The sequence below is a fragment of the Osmia lignaria genome, chromosome 16, assembly GCF_051020975.1.
Source record: "Osmia lignaria lignaria isolate PbOS001 chromosome 16, iyOsmLign1, whole genome shotgun sequence".
In the NCBI taxonomy this organism is placed as follows: Eukaryota; Metazoa; Arthropoda; class Insecta; order Hymenoptera; family Megachilidae; genus Osmia; species Osmia lignaria.
Window position 1 is genome coordinate 4,585,812 of NC_135047.1, and position 19,694 is coordinate 4,605,505.

General features: G+C 38.6%; 1 protein-coding gene across 1 annotated transcript in view; it reads left to right on the plus strand.

Annotated features, from left to right (window-relative positions):
* LOC117601068 (neuroligin-1) overlaps window positions 1-19,694 on the plus strand; it is a 34,372-nt gene that overhangs the window by 6,542 nt on the left and 8,136 nt on the right. Inside the window, exons 3-5 of the mRNA XM_034317338.2 lie at window positions 10,637-10,783; window positions 18,180-18,368; window positions 19,402-19,658. Coding sequence (XP_034173229.1) covers window positions 10,637-10,783; window positions 18,180-18,368; window positions 19,402-19,658 — 593 coding nt within the window. The remainder of the gene's footprint in view (window positions 1-10,636; window positions 10,784-18,179; window positions 18,369-19,401; window positions 19,659-19,694) is intronic.

Here is a 19,694-nt window from a genome sequence, read left to right on the forward strand (position 1 = left end):
ATGGAATTGCAAACGCTGCAATTGACGTGGCAGATTCTTGCCGAAAGCATCGATTGTGGTTGGATGGCTGCTGCATTTTCAGTATATTCGATTGGATGAAAAATTTATTTAAAAATTCTAAATTTTACGCTATTTCTTCTGTCGTCATCATTTTTGTCTTTGACCATGTCAGTCACCATGGTTGAAGGGTTAACAATTTATCTCTGTCAATTCTAAAATGATATCAATCCTCAAAAAATAGTCTCAGTGTCTGACTTGAGACTCTACGAAAATCAATTTTCTTCCTTTCACGATACCAGTTATTACACTGACTAACAATAAGTTATGGGAAAAAAGTATAGACAAAACATTGCACCCCTCGTGATATACGTCGTATAAAAAGCGGAGGGGAGTCCGATCAAAGGTTAGCGATCTAGATAAAACGTTTTGCACGACGTAGGAAAAAAAAAAGCCGAGTAGATTCTCAAGTAACTGGGGTGCGTTTGTAGCAAGGTCTCAGAGTGCCGATTACCAACCTCTTGATATCAACGTTGCTTTTTTTCCCTTCTCGCGCCTCGTTTCACCCTCGTGTCCCTGCCTTTTCTTCTCTTTTTTTCCCGTTTTGATTCACTTGCGTTTCGAGGATAGCGGTAGGCGGAGGATGCGGTATGGGGGCTGGTGAAAGAAAGCGGAAGAAAAGAGAGGAGCGTCTACGACAAAAGAACGCATCGATCGGTCCGTCGCGACGCTTTTCTGATTGCGAGCCAAGCGAAACGAGGAGACGACGCGAAAATCTAGACTACTCTATATCCAGCCGTTAGCTGGAAATCTGGTCTTTAAGCGAGTCGAGGAGGAGATGCCGCTCCTTCCGAGGGATTCTTATGCACGCGAGCCTCCCTTTTGTTCTAACCTTGCTATCGTGTCTTACGTAATGCACGCCCTCGAGTACCTTGCATAATCTCGAGATAAAATTGATTTTCCCGAGGAGGAAAATAGAAGTGTCGTTTATTATAAACGAGAGTATATTTAGAGCTGTTCCGGGGGAGGAAAGTTGTATCCGGATCTGTGACCCGTGCTTCTAAATAAGAACACCACAAAAAGTTTTCAACTCTTTCAGTTACTTTGTTATTTGTGAAGTTAGAAAAAAAAAAAAAAAATGTTCCGAATACTTTACGGGGGATGAAAGTCAGCTCATGAAATGCGGAATCTCTTATCGCGAGAGTGTTTAAAAATATTCATACCTGTCGCGCAAACAATATTGCAGATTCGATTGCGATCACATATTTTTAACGTGAAAAATTTCTCGATAATTTAGATCCCGCCGTCCGAAAGGGGCCACCCACATAAATCTGTATTTTATTACTATTTGAAAATCGAAACGGCACATTGTTCGCGCGAAATGAAATTGGCCACTGGCCAATATTTGACTCCTCATGCACGAAAGAAAAGAGACCGAATGCAGGAACGAAAATGATGCATATTTCATGGTTTTTCAAAAATCGAAATGACGTATTACCGATAGCTAGTGAAGGAACAGTTGAGGTGATTGGTGGTTCATTGGAAGATCAATCACGTCGTTTGCACAAGTCGAAGTGATTCAACACTTTTACAGCGATCGGTCTTCAATCGTGAAGAAAGTTATTCTACTTTTTTACCGAAGATAGTTTCTTCCTCCCTTCGAAGTGTATTCTATTAAAAAAACATTCTAATGAATATAACAGTAGCTTAGGTGCAATGTTAATTTCATTAGAGTAAAAACATAGAATCTGGAAGTAGTTTTGCCGTGAATTGCATTGAAATAAATTTAAGAACTTCTAATATATTAACCCATTCGATTGAAGTAACGAGTTGCACTCGAGTTGCATTTAAATGAAAATGCAAATTTTCAGACTAAGCTTTTTGGCTGCAAATAAAAACAAGTAGTAAGAAAACAAGTTCGATTACACTATTTTCGTAAGTGCGACGATGTATCCCCAGAATGTGAATGTATCCTTCTTCTCTAAATTGCATCTGGCATCTTGCATCTTGCATATTGCTTCGTGCAAATTCATTTCTTCCAACTTGCAAAGTATTTTTATATTAGTATATTTTCTTATCCTTTTCCGATACTCATGCATATTCTTCGATTCGAGTGCACCATCCATTTAATAAAATGATCGAGTATTAGGTGTTCAGGAGCTGCAATTTCCACCGTATTTTAATTCTCGCTTAAACGTAAACAGGAATCCTTCGTAACTCGAGTTCGCTTGCGCAAAGAAGATAAGCGGTGCTCACTTTATCCTGCACAGTTTCTTTGCCCGTTTCCCGAGGAAGATAGACACTTTCCAAGCGATATTCTAGCCTGGTTTTAGTTGCACACGGCTGCTCGTTGCAGCAAAACGAGTACGCTCCGATGTGCAAGCCTCGATTCTCTCGGCTCGTCTATAGGTAAGAAGCTTACCGTGTCCTGCGTTTTCATTCTGTGATATATGTAACCACGGAAAAACCAGTCAGCTGTCGAGGATTCTGGGCTACACTTTCGCCCGAGGTACTTCCTTTTCTTCTTTTGCTGCCATCCCGACCGTCGCGTCGAGACGCTGGATATTTAAATGTAATTCCCAGGGCGAAGCGTATTTGACTTAAACCTCTGAAGGGGTTTTTTTAATTTTATTCTGCTCGAACGGGATACATTTGCAAATTGCTTTTACAGTACTGTTCTATAGTGTAAGCAGAAGTTTTAGAATTTTACAATTTTTCAACTTTCGAACCTTAGAGTTTTAGGATAGTAAGGGTTTCATCTTGGCATGAAAATTTTAATTTTTTCATTTAAATTGCAAACAAAGCAACAGTTCGTAGAAATTACAATAACGAGCTGAAAAGCACACGCACAGGGACATTAATCGACACGGTCAAACGTATTACCGTTAATGTCGGAGATTATGTAATTTTCCATGTCCCCGTGGTAGTGTGCTAATCGTTTTGGCTGATGAGATATTCAATATTTCATGAAAATCACTGCGATGCTGATAACGTAGTTGCGTGTTTCCCTTTCTGACGCGATCGTACGTGATATTCGCAAAGCCAGCACTCGGTTAACCGTGATCTTTCACGGCTGCGAAACAAAACTATCCCCATTTCTCGTTGCACAGAAAAGCGACGGGAATAGAGAAAATAAGGTCTGCGTTCGAGAGTGGTTCAGCAATTTCGAAAGGGGCAGCCGCTGATGTGTTCTAATTGAACGTCCTAATTAAATCATCCTCGAGGATTGGGTTCACGGGCCGTGTTCCTCGGAATTAGGTAAAGAGGATTTCCAAGCGTAAGTCCGAGTGTCGGTGTTGAAGCATCGTTAATTTATTACCGTTCTCCTGGCGTCGTTGTTTTCGAGGTGAACTTCACGTTACTCTCTTTCGTTTAAGCACTCCGTAAGTGCTTTATTTGTTGTTCGATATATAGAACTCTCGTAGATGAATTTAAACAGACATTGCCTTCTGTGAATTCGTTCAGAGTATTATACAATAGGTAATGTTTCTCCTTTATAGAAATTTGTATAGCGTATACAGAGGATGGGTCAAATAAAGTGTTACAATATAGACTTCATTTTTTTTCTTTTTAAATTAAATAGAACTGCAAGGCTGTCCCATTTGCTAGTGAAACAAAGGGACTATTCCTCGTTGTTTTTAAATGGAATGTCTTATTAATTCTTTCTTTTTTTATTCAAATAACTTTTATCACTAAAGTATTTCTTTTTATCATGCACACTTGAGGAGTTACGAGAAAGAATATTTTTCTCAAGGAAAACTGAGAAGGTATTTTATTGAACGATATCCTTTGTCGATATTGAAGTATTAAGTAGTTTAGTATTGAAATATAGATTTCGAGAAATAAAATCGGAATTGACAAGCACTGCAATAGTATGTCACGAACTAATAAAATGTCAGCAAAGACGTATCAAAGTACGATAAAATCCAATAATCCGAATCTAAGAAGTCGAATACTATAAGATCATTCTAGCGCAAGTACCGATAAAAGTAATCGCGACACTTGAATATTTTTACAGTCCTAGTTCCTGTTGTAGCGACGATGTAAATTCGGAAATTACAGCGATTTTTTAACCCGAATGGCTACTTTAAAATGATACTTAGAAACTATAACCATTTATTATAATATGTGTATCTTTATACCTACGATACATCGTGTATGATGGCGCTATCGTTGACCTTTTCATTTTTCTTTTGAACCCGTCTTCATATACCGCGCACCATTTCCCTCCGTAAAAGTTGCTGGAAATACGAGCAGAATAATGCCGGAGATACGGCGTTAACTGATCGTGAATAACGTTGGTAATGTTAATAAATAATGGAAGTGTTCATCGGTATCATGGAACGTTCTTTACCTTGGAATTGTTACGGTTCGTGGTTGAAAAAGTATCGGGAAACAAAGGAAAGTCATACTTTTATAGAAATGAATTATTACTCTGTGTAGCTGCATAAATTGTAAAAATATTGCAACACCTGTAGGTGGTAGAGGACCGTCGTGACAATTATTATGAAGATTGCTCGGTGTAACCAGGCTAATCCTTAGAGCATCATTTGGCACCAGGAAGCGTACAGCAATTTCGTGTTCGAAGTTAGTTCCGAAGTTTCGGTCGTTGGAGGATTAAGTTTTCGCGCTGTTTGGATCATTATGCTTTCGTTGAACAGCGTCGTACTTCCGGCAGCAACGAATATTTGTTGCTAGTGCTACGTAAATTGGTGCAATTGCTACAAAATGTATATCCAGTTATGAAAGTTTCAAGTTCTACGAACCAGCAAAGATTGCAATCTATGATCTATATATTTTTTAATAAATCTACATCTTCCAGTAATTCATATTCCAATTTTTCGCTTCGTTTGACCTGTATACCTTACTTCCTGGTTATACTATTCCCAGTGGTTACCATTGAAAGTGTCACTTCCTAAATTTCTTCTATTCTAGTTGCTCCTATTCCAATATCTCTTTCGTCGTAGTGTCGCGATCGTTAAACATGAATGGGTGGAATTGAAAGGGTTAATTCACTGTTATGAAATGATTCGTGAAATCAGTCTGCCATGAACTGGCTTCATATTCAAGGCAGTCGCGAGAGATAATGCCGGATTCTAAAGGTACTCTCGAGTAAGACCACATAATAGATTGCATTCCAAGCTCTGCGCTGTAGCTACGGTATTAACAGCTTTTCACCAATGTACTCGTCACTTTCAGCTAGAACAAATTTTCTCCTTCGAGCAAAGCTCGAACGCTGAACAGATTTTGTCAGAATAAATTTTTAATTATTTTTTCCCAAATAATAATCACTGTCTCGACACAGTGAGGCTAAATGTATTTTGCTTATGAGGAACATTCATTGCTGTCTGCCTGTTGTTTTTTCGCGGCTCGTCGTTTCATTTTAACACGGAAAGATCTTTCGTTGTCAGCGTGATGGTTCGAGCATTTAGACGAGCCACGGGAATGGACATGGCGTGTTTAGCGGTAAAGGGCACGTTATCACAGGGAGTCGACTGAAAACGAGTAATTAAAAGTGATAACGCTTTGTGCTGGTTCTGCTCGAAATATAGCACTCCTTTTACTGCGAGTAATTAACCGTCGAGACAGAAGCGCGCGTGTGCTGAAACTAAACCACATTAAAGCCGAACGATGCCCTCTAGAAATTTGGTAAATTAAGGCAGTTGGAGAGGGATGCCAAACGAACGGATAAGGGATGGAAAAAAATGTCGTTAACTGGGATTATTAGATAATCGGGATATGTATTTCTGTTCATCTTCCATGAAACGAGTTCACAGGGAAATAAGTAATGTTTAATTAGAATTTTCATAGAACGGAATCGTCTAAAAGTAAGTACACTTTCTTTCACGCTAAAGCAATTTCCCTACAGCTAATCTGTTCGTTGAGCTGGCTTGTGAAAGGAAAGCGGACAAAGAATATTTTGCACGTACGCGCGTTATTACCGAGCCGAGTGTCTCGTTATTAAGTGTAGAGGAAATTTCCTAGATTCGAGGCAAACGAACGAATTACAGCGCCAGTTAAACCGTTATTTTATTAAAGCAACGAGGAACAATTTTCAGCTTTCCTTCCTTAACGAGTACGAGCAAATTGAAAAAATAATAAAGTGTCTCGAGTTTCATTAAAATTTTCAAATTTACTTTCATTTTATGATTAGAGATATTTTGAATTGTATATACGGATTGTCTGTATATTGTATAAAAATAAAAAAATAAAATATACTCTGTGATAGATATTTTTTCCAACCCATCACGGTAGCAGATGTGTTAAATTTCCCACGTTATATTATAATAATTTAGTTAAAATAACTCGAATGTACATCGTTATTTGAATATTCCGTATCATTATGCGCCACGAGCGAGGTTATTCCGGAAAAATTTACGTATCAAATTTGCCAAGGTAAAATTTCTGTTTCACCAACTTCGTTGCTTAACAATTTGCGCTTATTTGACTTTCCGCTTCCTCTCTACCCACCCGTGCATGTAATCTCTCCACGACAATGCATGCATATCCTCTTTCCCGTGGGAATATCGTTCGGCGAGATCAAAGGGGAAGGAAGACGAAAAAACGAAAGCGGATGAGAGGGTCGGACTTATCCGAAAACTGGTGAAAATTGCTGCCCTCCTCTCTCTCTCACCGTCCATTTATAACAGCAGAATTGAACGTCACCGAGCAAGAATGCCGCGGGTCACGGACATGAAAAGGAAAGCTAAACAGGCCTGATAAGGGATGAAAAGCTAAGAGGAGGAAGTCTATAAAGCCGAAGGAGAAGAAACGAGCGTGTGCGTTGTCGCGTTGCTTCTTCAATTCCGTAGTGCATTGCAGTCGATTATTCGATTAACGAGAGAGAACCTGCAAGCACCGCGGGAGTGAGGTGGCCTCGTGGCAAATCGACTTTCTTGTCGGCGACCAACGATGGATTGAATACCCAAGAATTCGAAGAAAAGAAGACGAAGCAATGAATTTCTTCATTTTATCGTTTATTCCAATATGTTAAATATTTTTAACCCTCGCAATCTGTACCAGCGACACATTGTAACCTGGGTAAACAGAGATTCAACGAAGTTAAAATCAATTTTCCGAGGTATTCGCGTTGATGAACTTTCGAATAATGGCACTGTAGCGAAAGTTTAATTATAACTATCACGCTACAAAAAATTTAATGACCATGTAATTGTATTAGAGACTCTTAATCATTTTCAATCGAGAAGGGTCTTTGATTTAGGTCACAATGTAAACAGCACTACCACCTGTACGACCTCATTTAAAACACAATTTCTTGGCAAAATGTAATAGCATGTTATTAATAATAAAATTAAACTGTATTAACATTTTCGTTTATGAAATATAATAAAAATTTTGAAAACTGGCATCTATGTTAGTGAATTAATTAGAAACACCTGTCTAAAATAAAGAAGGACACAGTTTTTTTTTACGAAGAAGCTATTCGTTTTTTCCATTTAGCCGAACATCGCATTTCCTAAGGATTCATTCACTTCTGGAAGCATGCACCCGATAAAATCGAGCGGACGTGTATGGAGGAGGTCAGAGGTCGAGGGATTAATTCTTCTTGGAAAGCTTCTTCTACTCTCTCTACCTTTTCTGCTTTCCATTCTCTTCCCTGAATACTTTTTTTTTGCATAATACCGTGAAAGGTAATTAAGGAAGACCAAAGTGATCTACGTTCTCGCTGGGCGAACGGCCGACTCCCTTAGGATATTTTTAAATTCGAGCCGCGCTTCTTCTTTCCTCCTTTCCTAACGATTTCAAGATCTCTCGTTAAGATCTTCAGATGGTGAATTTCCCGGGTGCAACTTTCCTTCACTCGAAGAATGCTAATCGCTAATTCAATTCCGGCTCCTCTCGTATTTCATTTTTAAATTTGATTTTTAATTATATAAAAACTTACTCAAGATTTGAAAGAAGAATTTTCCTTTTAAAATGGGTTCAAAGTAAATACCTACTCTTCAGAAAATTTAATTCACTTATAGATTGCTATTTTCAAAGAAATATTTGGAAGATATAAAATCCCTATTTCAGAACCTAAATCTAGTTCCTAGAACAAATTTAGACCGCTTGATGCAGTTTACATGATATCTCAGTTTATAAATGCAGTCTAACCCTTATCTACGATCAAACATCATGGACGCCGCGATAAGGAGGATCTAGCCGGTTTAAACGTCAGGGATAACGTAAAATACCAGATCTCCTCGTAAATTTATCCTAGATAGGATCTCGGCTCCTTGATGGAGGACCGAGACGTGCCGCTCGAAGATAGAAGCTGGCCTACTCACCTATCTGTCTACTCTGGCATGATAGACGTGTCAGAATTCGCAACAGGTGGATGTCTCGTCTCGTTTACAATCGCTTACGGCTTACAGAAGCACCGTTGTGGCTCGTTCGCGGACAATTATGTGATCTCATGAACGGCCAACCTGCCAATGAATCTCCGAGGAAAGTGTCTTCGATCAAATTCAAACGCTGCGACAACTCCACCTGCAACAAAAACAGCTTCATTTTGTTAGATAAATCGACTCTAAAATATAATATTTTGAAATATGTCAGACTATCATCAGTTTGAAATGAAATTATTATACTTTCTTCGATTTTCACAGTTTATCTCGAATATACCGAATTATTCTCTGCAGCAGGTGATCCTCCCGCAACAATATTCTCGATAGATGAATATAGGTACTATCATGTACAACCATGTCCTTGTTCAATCCATTTATAAATTGGAAGAGCAGGACAATATTTGATTGCTTGCAATACGTTGTAGAAGCACAGAGCGATGCGGGTTATTTGCAATTGCACTTGAGTGCTTGGCTTGCTTTTAAGTTAATTGCGGGTCTCTGTTTTCTAAATTAAAGTTGTTGTTGCACTTTTACCGCGGGCCTGTATTCAAGATTTTACTTGGGACTAACACACGACAAAGTGTACCGTTTTCATGTCGCATTAATTATTCATTCATGTTTCACCACTCGCCTTATCGCGGATGTAGTGCACCGCGAAATGCACCGTTTTATGGTTCGAAATTTCTGATTAATACACAGCATATATTTCGCTGCTATTTTATATAGGATATATTAAATAAACGTATGAAAATTAAACAAAATCTATTTAGGAAACAATCCGGAACGCTTTCGTTCGAAAGTAATCCCTGCACGTGACGTACTCGCGGCCACTCGGCAAGCACCGTTCTCATCCGAGTGGCACTCATCTTTATGGGTCAATTCGTGACTTACAAAGAACGCGAGACGAAGTCGAATAAAGAATACAGACAGGAACTACATAGCGGCGCATCTAGGAGGCTCTGTGATAGGATTCATTTACGCCCCTGTTCTCGTTGAAAGGAGGTTTAACCGCAAGCTAGAATCCATAGCACAGGTCCCGACCGAGGTCGAGTAGCTGCGGTTACCAATCGACCCTGGCCGCGGATACGCCGCTACCATCGGCCAGCATTTCGACCCGAAACCATTTCATGTCCACTGCACGTTCAACCTCTTCGATTTGCTTAGATTTGCTACCCACTTGGGAACACGGTTTAGGAGTTACTCGGCTACTCACCAGTACCATAAAGGCCAATTTAGACACCACTGTGTATTTGGATGCAACGTAGCTTTTCCCATATTTACAAGAATATAAATATTAAATTATTGTCCCGATTTAATATTCGAAAATTACAGTATTTCATTTTGGTCCAGACATGAATTGTGAAAGACGTTACAGAGTCCACGTATCGTAGAGAAATTATAACACGGTTATTCAATTATAACTGATGCGATCAAATTTAGTTGCTTTTGCATATTACATGTACACGTGTACAGGATGCGACGTCGATTACGATTGAATCGAATAGTGATATACGTTGCCGCAGTACCAGGTGAATACCAATAGTCATTGCTATTGATGAATATCGATTTCTATGTCTACGCTGTTCCTTTATTGAATAGTGTCCTAACAACATCGTGTTTGAAAGTGTTTCTGCGATACTCGAGGAACATTCGACAATATTATTTTACCGAAAAATATACTTCTAAATGCGTTCTTTTATTTAGTAAATAAGGATTCCCTTGACGTTATTTTTCTTTTGATTAAATAATTTTAATTAAGCGAACCTAGTTTCAAGTTCATTCAGGGTATACAAAACATTCGAATTTCCATTTAAATTTCTTTGTGTCTTTACAGAAAGTTTCATGTAGAACTCAATGAAAACGACGGCTGATTTTTTATTATTTATTTAGACGGGGTGTGCAATGAATAGTTCGGTTGTTTTAGCACAGTTATTTCAGCGATTTTCTTACTCGCCTTTTTTCCCACCGTTGAACTTTTAACGAGCTAGGCTCGAATCGTATTAGCAGCGCTCCCGCTGCTTTTATAAATGATTATAGATTTTAAATTCTGTCGTAGTCGAGCAAGAAGATTTAATTAATAAAATTAAAAGGTTACGATTAAGTGTAGATCTGTTACTCGCGGAGAGGGCTTGAATAATGGGCAAAGCGTTTCAAAAACTAATAATGGTCAGATTAATTTCTTGAAAATTTGTGTAAAAGTTCGGAAACTCAATGAACTGATCTCTGATATAATTAAATTTTTCTTAAACAGCTGCAAAATTTCACAAAATAGTTGTTTAATGTTTTAGGTAGTACCCCAGACTTGTTACCAGCTCTTCTTCTTATTCATGGTGATTCCTATTCGTGGGGTGCTGGAAATTCTTTTGATGGGACTGCATTGGCTGCTTATGGACGCCTTATCGTCGTTTCGATTAATTTTCGTCTCGGTGTACTCGGTAAGTCAATTAATTTTATTTTTCATCAACAGTGAAAATTTTCAATATTTTATTTGAAAAATGTTTTTCTATCATTTTCTTTTAATTGTCCAAATATATGTAATTTATGGTCTTGGTCATTGGCGACCCTCATATCATTAATAATTTCGTTTGTAGTATTAGTATAAATGAACTTTCAATGGCCATCGATTCTGAATAAATAACAATTGAATAGTGAAGTATTATGCTTTTAAATAATACCTTGGAACTTCTTGCTCGTTACCATTGATTTTTCTACATGTTCTTCGAAAGCATAGCGTTCACAGTTTCTTATTTTCTCGGTCAGCAGCCGAACTTGCTTCTTTCTCAACTTATATTAAATTCGTAACAATAATTTGAACTTCCAAGTCGGTCAACGGGTATGTTTCTTGAACAGAAATTGCTAATCGATGCAAAACAAGTTCTCTGTTCTTCCTGGAAGAAAGATGGAAAATAGGAAAATCGAGAAAGAGAGGAAGAAGCAGCTGTCTGGATTCTCAACAAGGAAAATAGCTTATCGGAACTTCTTCCTTTTTATCTGTTACTTTTTGTTCCGATGAAACCAGTTTCTATTCAATAATATACTTTCGTTGAGTTTCCTTTATTTTTTGCAAACTATAATATTAGACATTATTCCTGGAGTCATTTTAATTTTGACATGACCGTATTTAGTTTTTTCTTTCGAAGTCTGCACTAACAATAAGAACAAATATAATAAAAGAAGTGCTGTTAGGTTCAATTTAATTCTTACATGGTCGCATGAAGTTTTTTGTTTTCAACTTGCATCGCTCGTTTATGAGAAAATGAGGATTCCTACCGGTGGTGTACGGAATTAAGCTTCTAATTATATACGGTCAGTACATTCTAAGTGGTTTTTGCCAACCAACTAAAAAGTTGCCCGCTCGTTCTTGTTCTTGAAAAAACAAGAGGATACGAGTTCGCGAGAAGGCCTTTTTGCTTGTTAACCGGAATACCAGAATTTATTTGGATAGTTTACTTTCTACGCGAATCCTGTTTATCAGAGCATACTCGGTTCGATAATTGAAAATTTCGAAGCGGATACAGTAGAATACTCGCAATATCTCATAGTTTTTAAAATAAAATCCATCATTTTTTCGCACGCACTTTTGCACTTTTTATTTTTATTTTATTTTCTTTTTATACTTCCTTGCATTCCCGTTTCTCCGATTGCAACGTTTTCATTCCTGTCGTACCTATTTTATTTTCATATTTTCCCGGCGTTTTCACATTCCCTTTATGCTTCTCGCTTTTTGTTTCTCTCCTGCACGCTACTTTTTGTCGCACACATGTTTTTCAGAAACAGGAACGGTTATGACATTCATTTTTTAATACCTTTAATTCTATATGCAGTTTGCGGTGCAGTTTTACTTCAGCGTGAAATGTCGGGGAACTGCAGCAGCAGTTTGTGCATTGAACTACCGCCTTTTTAATACTATTTTCAGTTTCTTTTGCAATTTTATCAAATACTTTGGAATTTCAGTATGATTTAATATTTAAATCACTCGTCTTAATACTAGAATCACTGACGTTCGATACACGCAGAAATTAGAAATTTTCAATCAATCACTAATTTCCACTTAATTCTTGGTGTCTTGTTTGAAAACCAGTTTTCATTAAAAATGCACGCCCGATAAGTAACGTGTGAGACTTCCGCAGCAGCAAAGTAATTCCCTAATCTGGAATCTCTCAAGCAAGGCCAGTCCCTTATACTCAGACATCCGCATCCTTCTCAACCTGAACAGCTTAACTGTCGGTTAATCGCCCGGTGAATATTTAATCGAGCAATTTTCCTGTTGAATGATACCCAAAAGGAAGGAGTATGTCCCTTGACTTCACTATCTTTCCGTCATGGGACATTTGGTAAATGACACGTGCCCATTTTTATAGAATTTTGCGCAATTTTATTAGCATTCGAAAGGGGGATGATGATTCGTTAATCAAATCATTATTCAATTAACAGCTCGATAGCAAACTATTTATTCTAGCTGAGTTCAGATGGTTAGAAAGTAACAGTAGAGAAGGGTTAATCAGAAACACGAATAAGCTAGGGTCATCAGAATGAAATGATTTCTGAACGATGGACATCTGAGTTTTACAGTGTATGCGAACAAACGATGTATCCCCTTGCTATCAGAGACAAAGGGCTGGGATAACGGAGGGAAAATAAAAGAGAGACTGGTCTGCTTCGAGGGAAATATTTGAACTGGCTAAACGACAAGCTGAATGACACTTGTAAAGGTATTCAACGTAGCAAATGAATCCCCGAGTACGAAATTAGATGGAGGAAGTGGTTCGGAAGGGATGATAGAGATCTGTTGAATGTTTGAACTCGATTTCGCGACCATCTTGTTGAACATGTTTCGAATACAGAAATAAGTCGTGCCAATTTCTTTGATGAGTTATTCCTGGGGATAATGAGGTTGTCAAATTGGAAATGCTGGTTACATTAATGAAGAGAGATTTCTTCCTTGACCTAATATTTTCATATGCAATCGTTGTTACGGGTAAGTAGCTTATCTTCCTCTTTAATGATGCTTAATTTTATTGATCAGAAGATTATTTAAAACGAAATCCCCGGGATCGTGGAGTTATCGTAAAATATTTTACAGGCAACGGTGAAAAGTTGAAAAGCTATTTCTGTTTCGAAAAATCAAGGAGTGAAAGCTATCGTTGCGAGAACGATACTTTTGCTGTGCGTGGAGAAATAAAGGCCCGACGAACAAAGGGCCAAAGAAAACAAAGGAAATATAACGACAATAAAAACGCTCTGGCGATAAGGCGAGATTCAAACACGAAATGGGTCCTCTGTAAGCTCTCGAAAGGCAGTTTTCGCTATTTACCATTTCAAAGCCCCTTCGAATTGCACGCGACGCGATGACGATCAAGCATCTGAATTCTCGTTACGTCGAATATCTAAAGTGTCCTCGCGAGCAAACACTTCGCAGTCGCGAAATAGCGATGGAATTTTTAATTAAGGAAGCGTCGAAACATTATGGCTGAAAGGATTTTAAATATCTACAGAACGACCCTTAAAACGAACCCGTACCATTCATTTTGCGTTATATACAGCGAACCTTTTTTCTTTCCTTTTTTCATCCCTCGCTCTGTGAACCTTGAATGTAAATTGAAATTCTCAGATGTTCCGTTTTTAACTGCATTTAATGCAAGTAACTGAAATATTTTTAGTAATTCGACTGTCTTTTATGAAGACGTTGCGAGAGAAATATCAGCGGCAATAAAATGATATATATTTTTTAAGAAACAAAAATCGAAGTAAAGTAAAATCGAAAATCTAAGTAAGTATTCGTGTCATTCTTTTATATCATTTTTATTATCCTATCCCAGTATTTTCCCGTAGATATTTTATTCCCAACCTTTTGGATTTTCTTTCGAGCTCCGCCTACACACAACGCTTATCGTTTTGTTTTACTCCCTCGTGCGATTCCCATAACAAAATCGAACGAGCTCTCCCGGCGAGCGGTAATAATTTTCCACCTTCTGTTCGTGTTCCTTCCTTTTATCCCATTCTTCCTTCGACTGAAATCTCGCTGCCGCAAGAAATGAGCGCACTTTCCTCGGAAAACCTCAATTTTCACCCTCGAACCCATCCCCCCTCTCGCTCGACGTCGCTGCTTTTTGTTTTAAAACGCAAACTTGCCGGGATAAAAGAGTAATCACAGCGACCGGGGGTTGAATAGAAGCGCTATCGGTATCGGGTTGCTGTCGAGGGTTGGAAAACGAGGGGATATCGTCACTTGTGTCATCTGTTCCGTTCAAACATTTCTCGCGCGAAATTATACTCAAGCTCGGTTTCATCGCGATGCTAGCTGATCATCTAATTAAATAAGTGCAAGAATATGTTCGTGAAAATTTTTCGTTCCAGTCAACTTTACTACATGAAAAGGTCGTTTTAAAAAGCATCCCTGAAAAATTTCCAACTTCAGCTAACGTTATTATACGAAATGGTCATTTGAAAAAGTTATCAAACAAGGAGAAATTCGTGCAAAATTTCGCTCGACAAACTCCTAAATTCAGCTCGCGTTGCAGAAAACTCTTTGCCAGAAAGAATTTCCAATGGTACAGTTAGAAAATTTTACATGAAGTGAAAAATAAAACTTTTCAGTTAATTAGGATAATTGAAATTGATAAGTCTGATGAAAAGTTAGAAGTACAGGAGCGTACCAGAATGAGCTACACCTATCTCGTTACTTCTTTGCAACTTGTCGAACGTTAATTGACCTATCGCGATGGCGCGATATCGGGTATTAAAGCGTGCTATAAATTCAGGGTAAATCGAGCGTTAACATTCGTGTCCGCCATTCGGTACTGTAGAATGCATGCCTGTATCATCAGTTGGTGTAACGGGATTTTTTCGGGTCATGCATGTGCACAATCTGCGTCTATCTATTCGGAAACGCGGCCCTGCGGCGATTAGAAGAGAAATTTGAAATTTTTTATGCTAACACGTGTGCTCGCCAGAGAATGCTCGAAAATGTATGATAAAGAGGCAGGCGAAAAATACAGGCTTCATTTTTTCTACAATTTATCCTCCTTTTTGGCTTTGTGTAGTTGGAAAAGCTGAAATAGTTTCGAGATTACTCTGTTGGGGATTCTTGTGCAAGAAAGTAACATTGCTTTGTGAGGTTCATTTTTAGAAGGAGAAAATTAGTATCGTGAAAAATACTGTGCTGCACAAAAAATTATAGGTCCTCCCTAAATTTCAAAGAGTGGCATTGAAAATTATAAGTACTGTAATTTAGTGAACAATGAACTGAACTGTTTAAATCGAAGACGATTTCAAGGAACATTTACCGAAAATAATAACACGATCGTCGATTGTGTTTCACGTTCGCTGTGAAGCTTGCCTTAACTTAATTAAATCACTTCTATTAACGCGACAGAGGCAAAATATAATGGCCGAACCTGCTGGTGCACGTTATCAACTGCGGCACAACTTTCGACGGGACCTGTTCCGACGCTTTCCTTTGTTAGAATAGAACCTCCGCTACGTTTCGGTCGCCGTCGAAACGAAACAATGCGCCCATGGCATTATCCAATACGTGGCTGTCGCTCGATTCGATTCCTTCCCGTTTCTTTTTTCGCCCCTTTTCCGCCCTGGTTTCGATCGCTAGGCCGACAGAATCGATCTACTACTTCTCGATGCAAGCGCAAATCGACCGTCATCGAACGATTAGCAATGCAAAAATTTGATAACAATCGAATTGCAAATTGAATGACAATTTTTTGGATAGAATGAAAATCGATGTCGGTCAACTGTGTTGTAAAAAGAAGAAAATAATCACCGAGCGAATCGCTGTGAAACGGAAATTTGCATTTTAATTGAAAAGTTCCCATATCAGCATTTCGAAACTCGCAATATCACCCGCCCCGTAATTCACGCTTCAAAGTTCCTGATTGCTGTCTGTGAATAACCTTAGACTTTAGGAGCCATCGAGTTTGGCCCGAATTTAATGAAACGAGCGATAAGCTTTGAGTAATTACCGAGACACCGTACCGTAACATTGTCAGGGTAAATACTAGAAGTAATCATGCTACGGTCTTTGCTTTGCTCGTAATTAGACCGCTGCTGTACGAATATCTTGCGGTGTTTGCATCAGATGTCAAAAGGGGCAGCAGAGGCAAGGAGAATAGAACGATCGACAAAATTTTGCGGATAAATTCGTTATCTGATCCACAAAAATTTAACAATACAACAATTTCGCGTGAGTTTAAATTAAACCAAGAAGTAAGATCTGTTCCTGCGAGCTACAATGAACCGCGAGTAATCCAATCACCGTAATCCACGAGTTAACCAAAGAGAAGCAGAGGGTAAATTGACAAAGTACAGAGGTAGGAGGGGTTCGGTATTCATCTTCATTCAGGCAAGAAGACAATCGTGTTACGGTAAGTTCGTTAGATCGGGCGCAATCTGTTTGTTCGACAAAGCTTTCCAAGCTCGTCACACGAAAGAACCAGAATTACGAGTAAGAAACGGCGAGGACTTGAGCCTTTAAACCTCTTTAAGTGACAAGAATACAGCGCATGGAGTATCGTAAAGAGATCTGTTGGCTGTTACTTGTAATTTCCTATTCAATCAGCCTTTTTATTCTCCTAGTAGAAGAAAGGGAAAACAGTTTTGTTTTCTTTTTCTTTTTTTTTAAGCGAAAGAGGATAGTTTTTTCGAAAATCTTCATTTTAGATAAAAATATAGCAATTAATTTTCCAACATACAAGTTAATTAATTTACATCATTTGTTCTAAAGATAATATAAATTTGTATTCTTTTGGAGGAAATGTAAGAATATTACTAATTTATTCCCTCGAAGGATGACGTTGAGTAAATTAATTTAATTTTGTGAACAACAACAAATACGTTAACTTGAAGCTAATACAATATTCAGGAGTACACAAAAGGTAATTATGTAAATTGAGTTAACTTGTACGTGGTTTCTCGCTTTCTGCTTACTGCAAGTAGTAACGAAGAGCAATGGTCAGACGTAAATTACCAAGTTCTTGACTTTACAATTCTAATCCAGTTTAAGTATGTTACAAAAATATTAGCCTTTACATCGTTCGAATTTATATAATAAAATTATTAATAATAAAAATATGTAAAAAAATGAATGTATTAGCCAAGAAATTATCGGATGGCTTAAAATTTGATTAATATCCCTGGTTTAATTATTATCTGTTAAATTTGAATATTAAATGTCCCTGGAATATTAAATTATATTCCAATTATATTTCGAGGATATCTGAAATAGGTAATATATAATTACCAATATTGGTAATATGAATTATTACGAACAGAAACCCTTAATTGTTCTATAATCATAGTAATTCCTTGAATAATCGTATTAACCAGAAATCCACGAATTTATCTAAAATTCCCTATAAGGTTTTAGCTCGGGATCGCATAAATGATGGCTTTATGTTTGCGATAAGAAACTTAGCGTGGCTGGTAGTTTAGGATTAGCCGTCTTTACGGAATCCTGTGACGCGAATTAAAACGTTGCCTTGGTCTTTGAGCGGAATTCCGCTCTCGCTCTTAAACTGCTCGAATTTATTTAAACGGCGCGCGAATTTTCCCTGAAAACATCCAAGTTTTGTAGCGGCTCGTTGAAATTCGAAGATACGATTCACGAACTTTTCCTACTATCGTTGAAACGTTTGCTTCGAATACGAACTTTAGAGGATTCGGAACTTTTCAAGAATTCTCCGTTGTTTCATAATACAACGGATATATGGTCGATCCATTTGGATCGAATAACGAGAAGAGATTTTCGCGAAATGCGCAAACTGCACTGGATAAAATTTTCGAAAGAGAACTATGTTGATTCGGAAACCTGATTTTCAGGCTTTCTTAAAACTGGCCCAAAGGGGAGCGCGCAAGGAAATTATGGGTTGATGGATTTGGTGGCAGGACTTCACTGGTTGCACGAAAACCTTGGTGCTTTTGGCGGCGATCCTGATCGATTGACGCTCTTTGGCCATGGAACCGGAGCTGCGCTCGCCAATTTTTTAGCCGTTTCACCCATGGCGAAAGGTAACAAAACCTACCATTTATATAAAAGTAATCTATAAACGTAATCCAAAATTCTAAACATAAAAAAATTGCATCGAAGTACCCTTCAAGGGTTAGAAATAAAATGAAAAATCTGTCAATTATTTGCGAAAAAAATTAGAAAATTAATAAAGTCAAAAAACTATTTGCATAAAATGCACCTGACTTGCATCACTGTCCACGTTCCTCTCGCGCTATTTCCCACGCTGCTTTAAACATGCTTACCAGAATAACCCCGTAGAACACGTACAAGTATTTCCGTCATCAAGATATCTTAGGAAGCTGCGGGCACGAAAATGAACAGCCGTTGACTGTCTGGAAATTGCAAACATTGAAACGAGATATGGCGGTCGGGTTGGTCAGTATTCATTCCACGAATATACGCTCTCCGTTATTGCAATTTCGTTTCACTGCCAGCGATTCCTCGAGTCGTTTCGTGTTTCGTTGCGGTGAAGTAGCCGAGGCATAGGTGTCAGGACACATGCGTGGGCACAGCCGAGAGAGGGATATTCCTCGAGGATGACGCTGTCATCACCGTCCCCGTTGTCGACGCCCACTAGACACCTTAATAAGCTTCCTCGAGTGCAGTCTTCTCTGATCTCACGACAGAGAATAAGGGGTGCAAAGGCAGAAAGAGGGAGGTTCAACACCGGTGTAAAGAAGAAGGAGTCGTAGCTCGTAGCGCGTTTCTAGATTGCACCTTCATCCCGCTAACGAACCCACCTCGCGTCCTTCTTAATGCCTTTCCACAATGCGTTTTACTCTCTCACCCCTTTTGCTCGAATTCACCCCTAATGCTGCCTCTCTCACCGGGGAGATCCTAGCGATATCTGTAACCAACGTTATGAACCTCCTCTCTGCGAACTGAATTCCCAGAAACTGTAATTTCATTTCCGTGGAATGGATTTAGATTGTGGCGGCAGTACAACACGACTGTTATAGGGTGCGATAAGATTCAAGATTCCTTGATAAAATTAATTATGTCGGTGGATGTTTCTTCTTTTTTATTTCACAGAGCTAGTCGAGAGGGTGGTTTTACTTGGCGGTTCGGCTCTGTCACCCTGGGCCATACAGCGTGATCCTTTAATGGTAAAACGTCTTGTCGCTGATCAGACCGGATGTCCCGGTGACGTTGAGGCTGACGACATCGCACCGTGCCTTCGTTTGCGGAATCTAGAAGAGCTTCTCACCGTGCAGTTGCAACCGCCGAGATTCACTTCTGGATTTGCTCCTTTCGTCGATGGAGCGGTTATGCCACCACCGATCAATCAGGTATTCAAAAATCGATGTATTTTTCATGATTGTTTT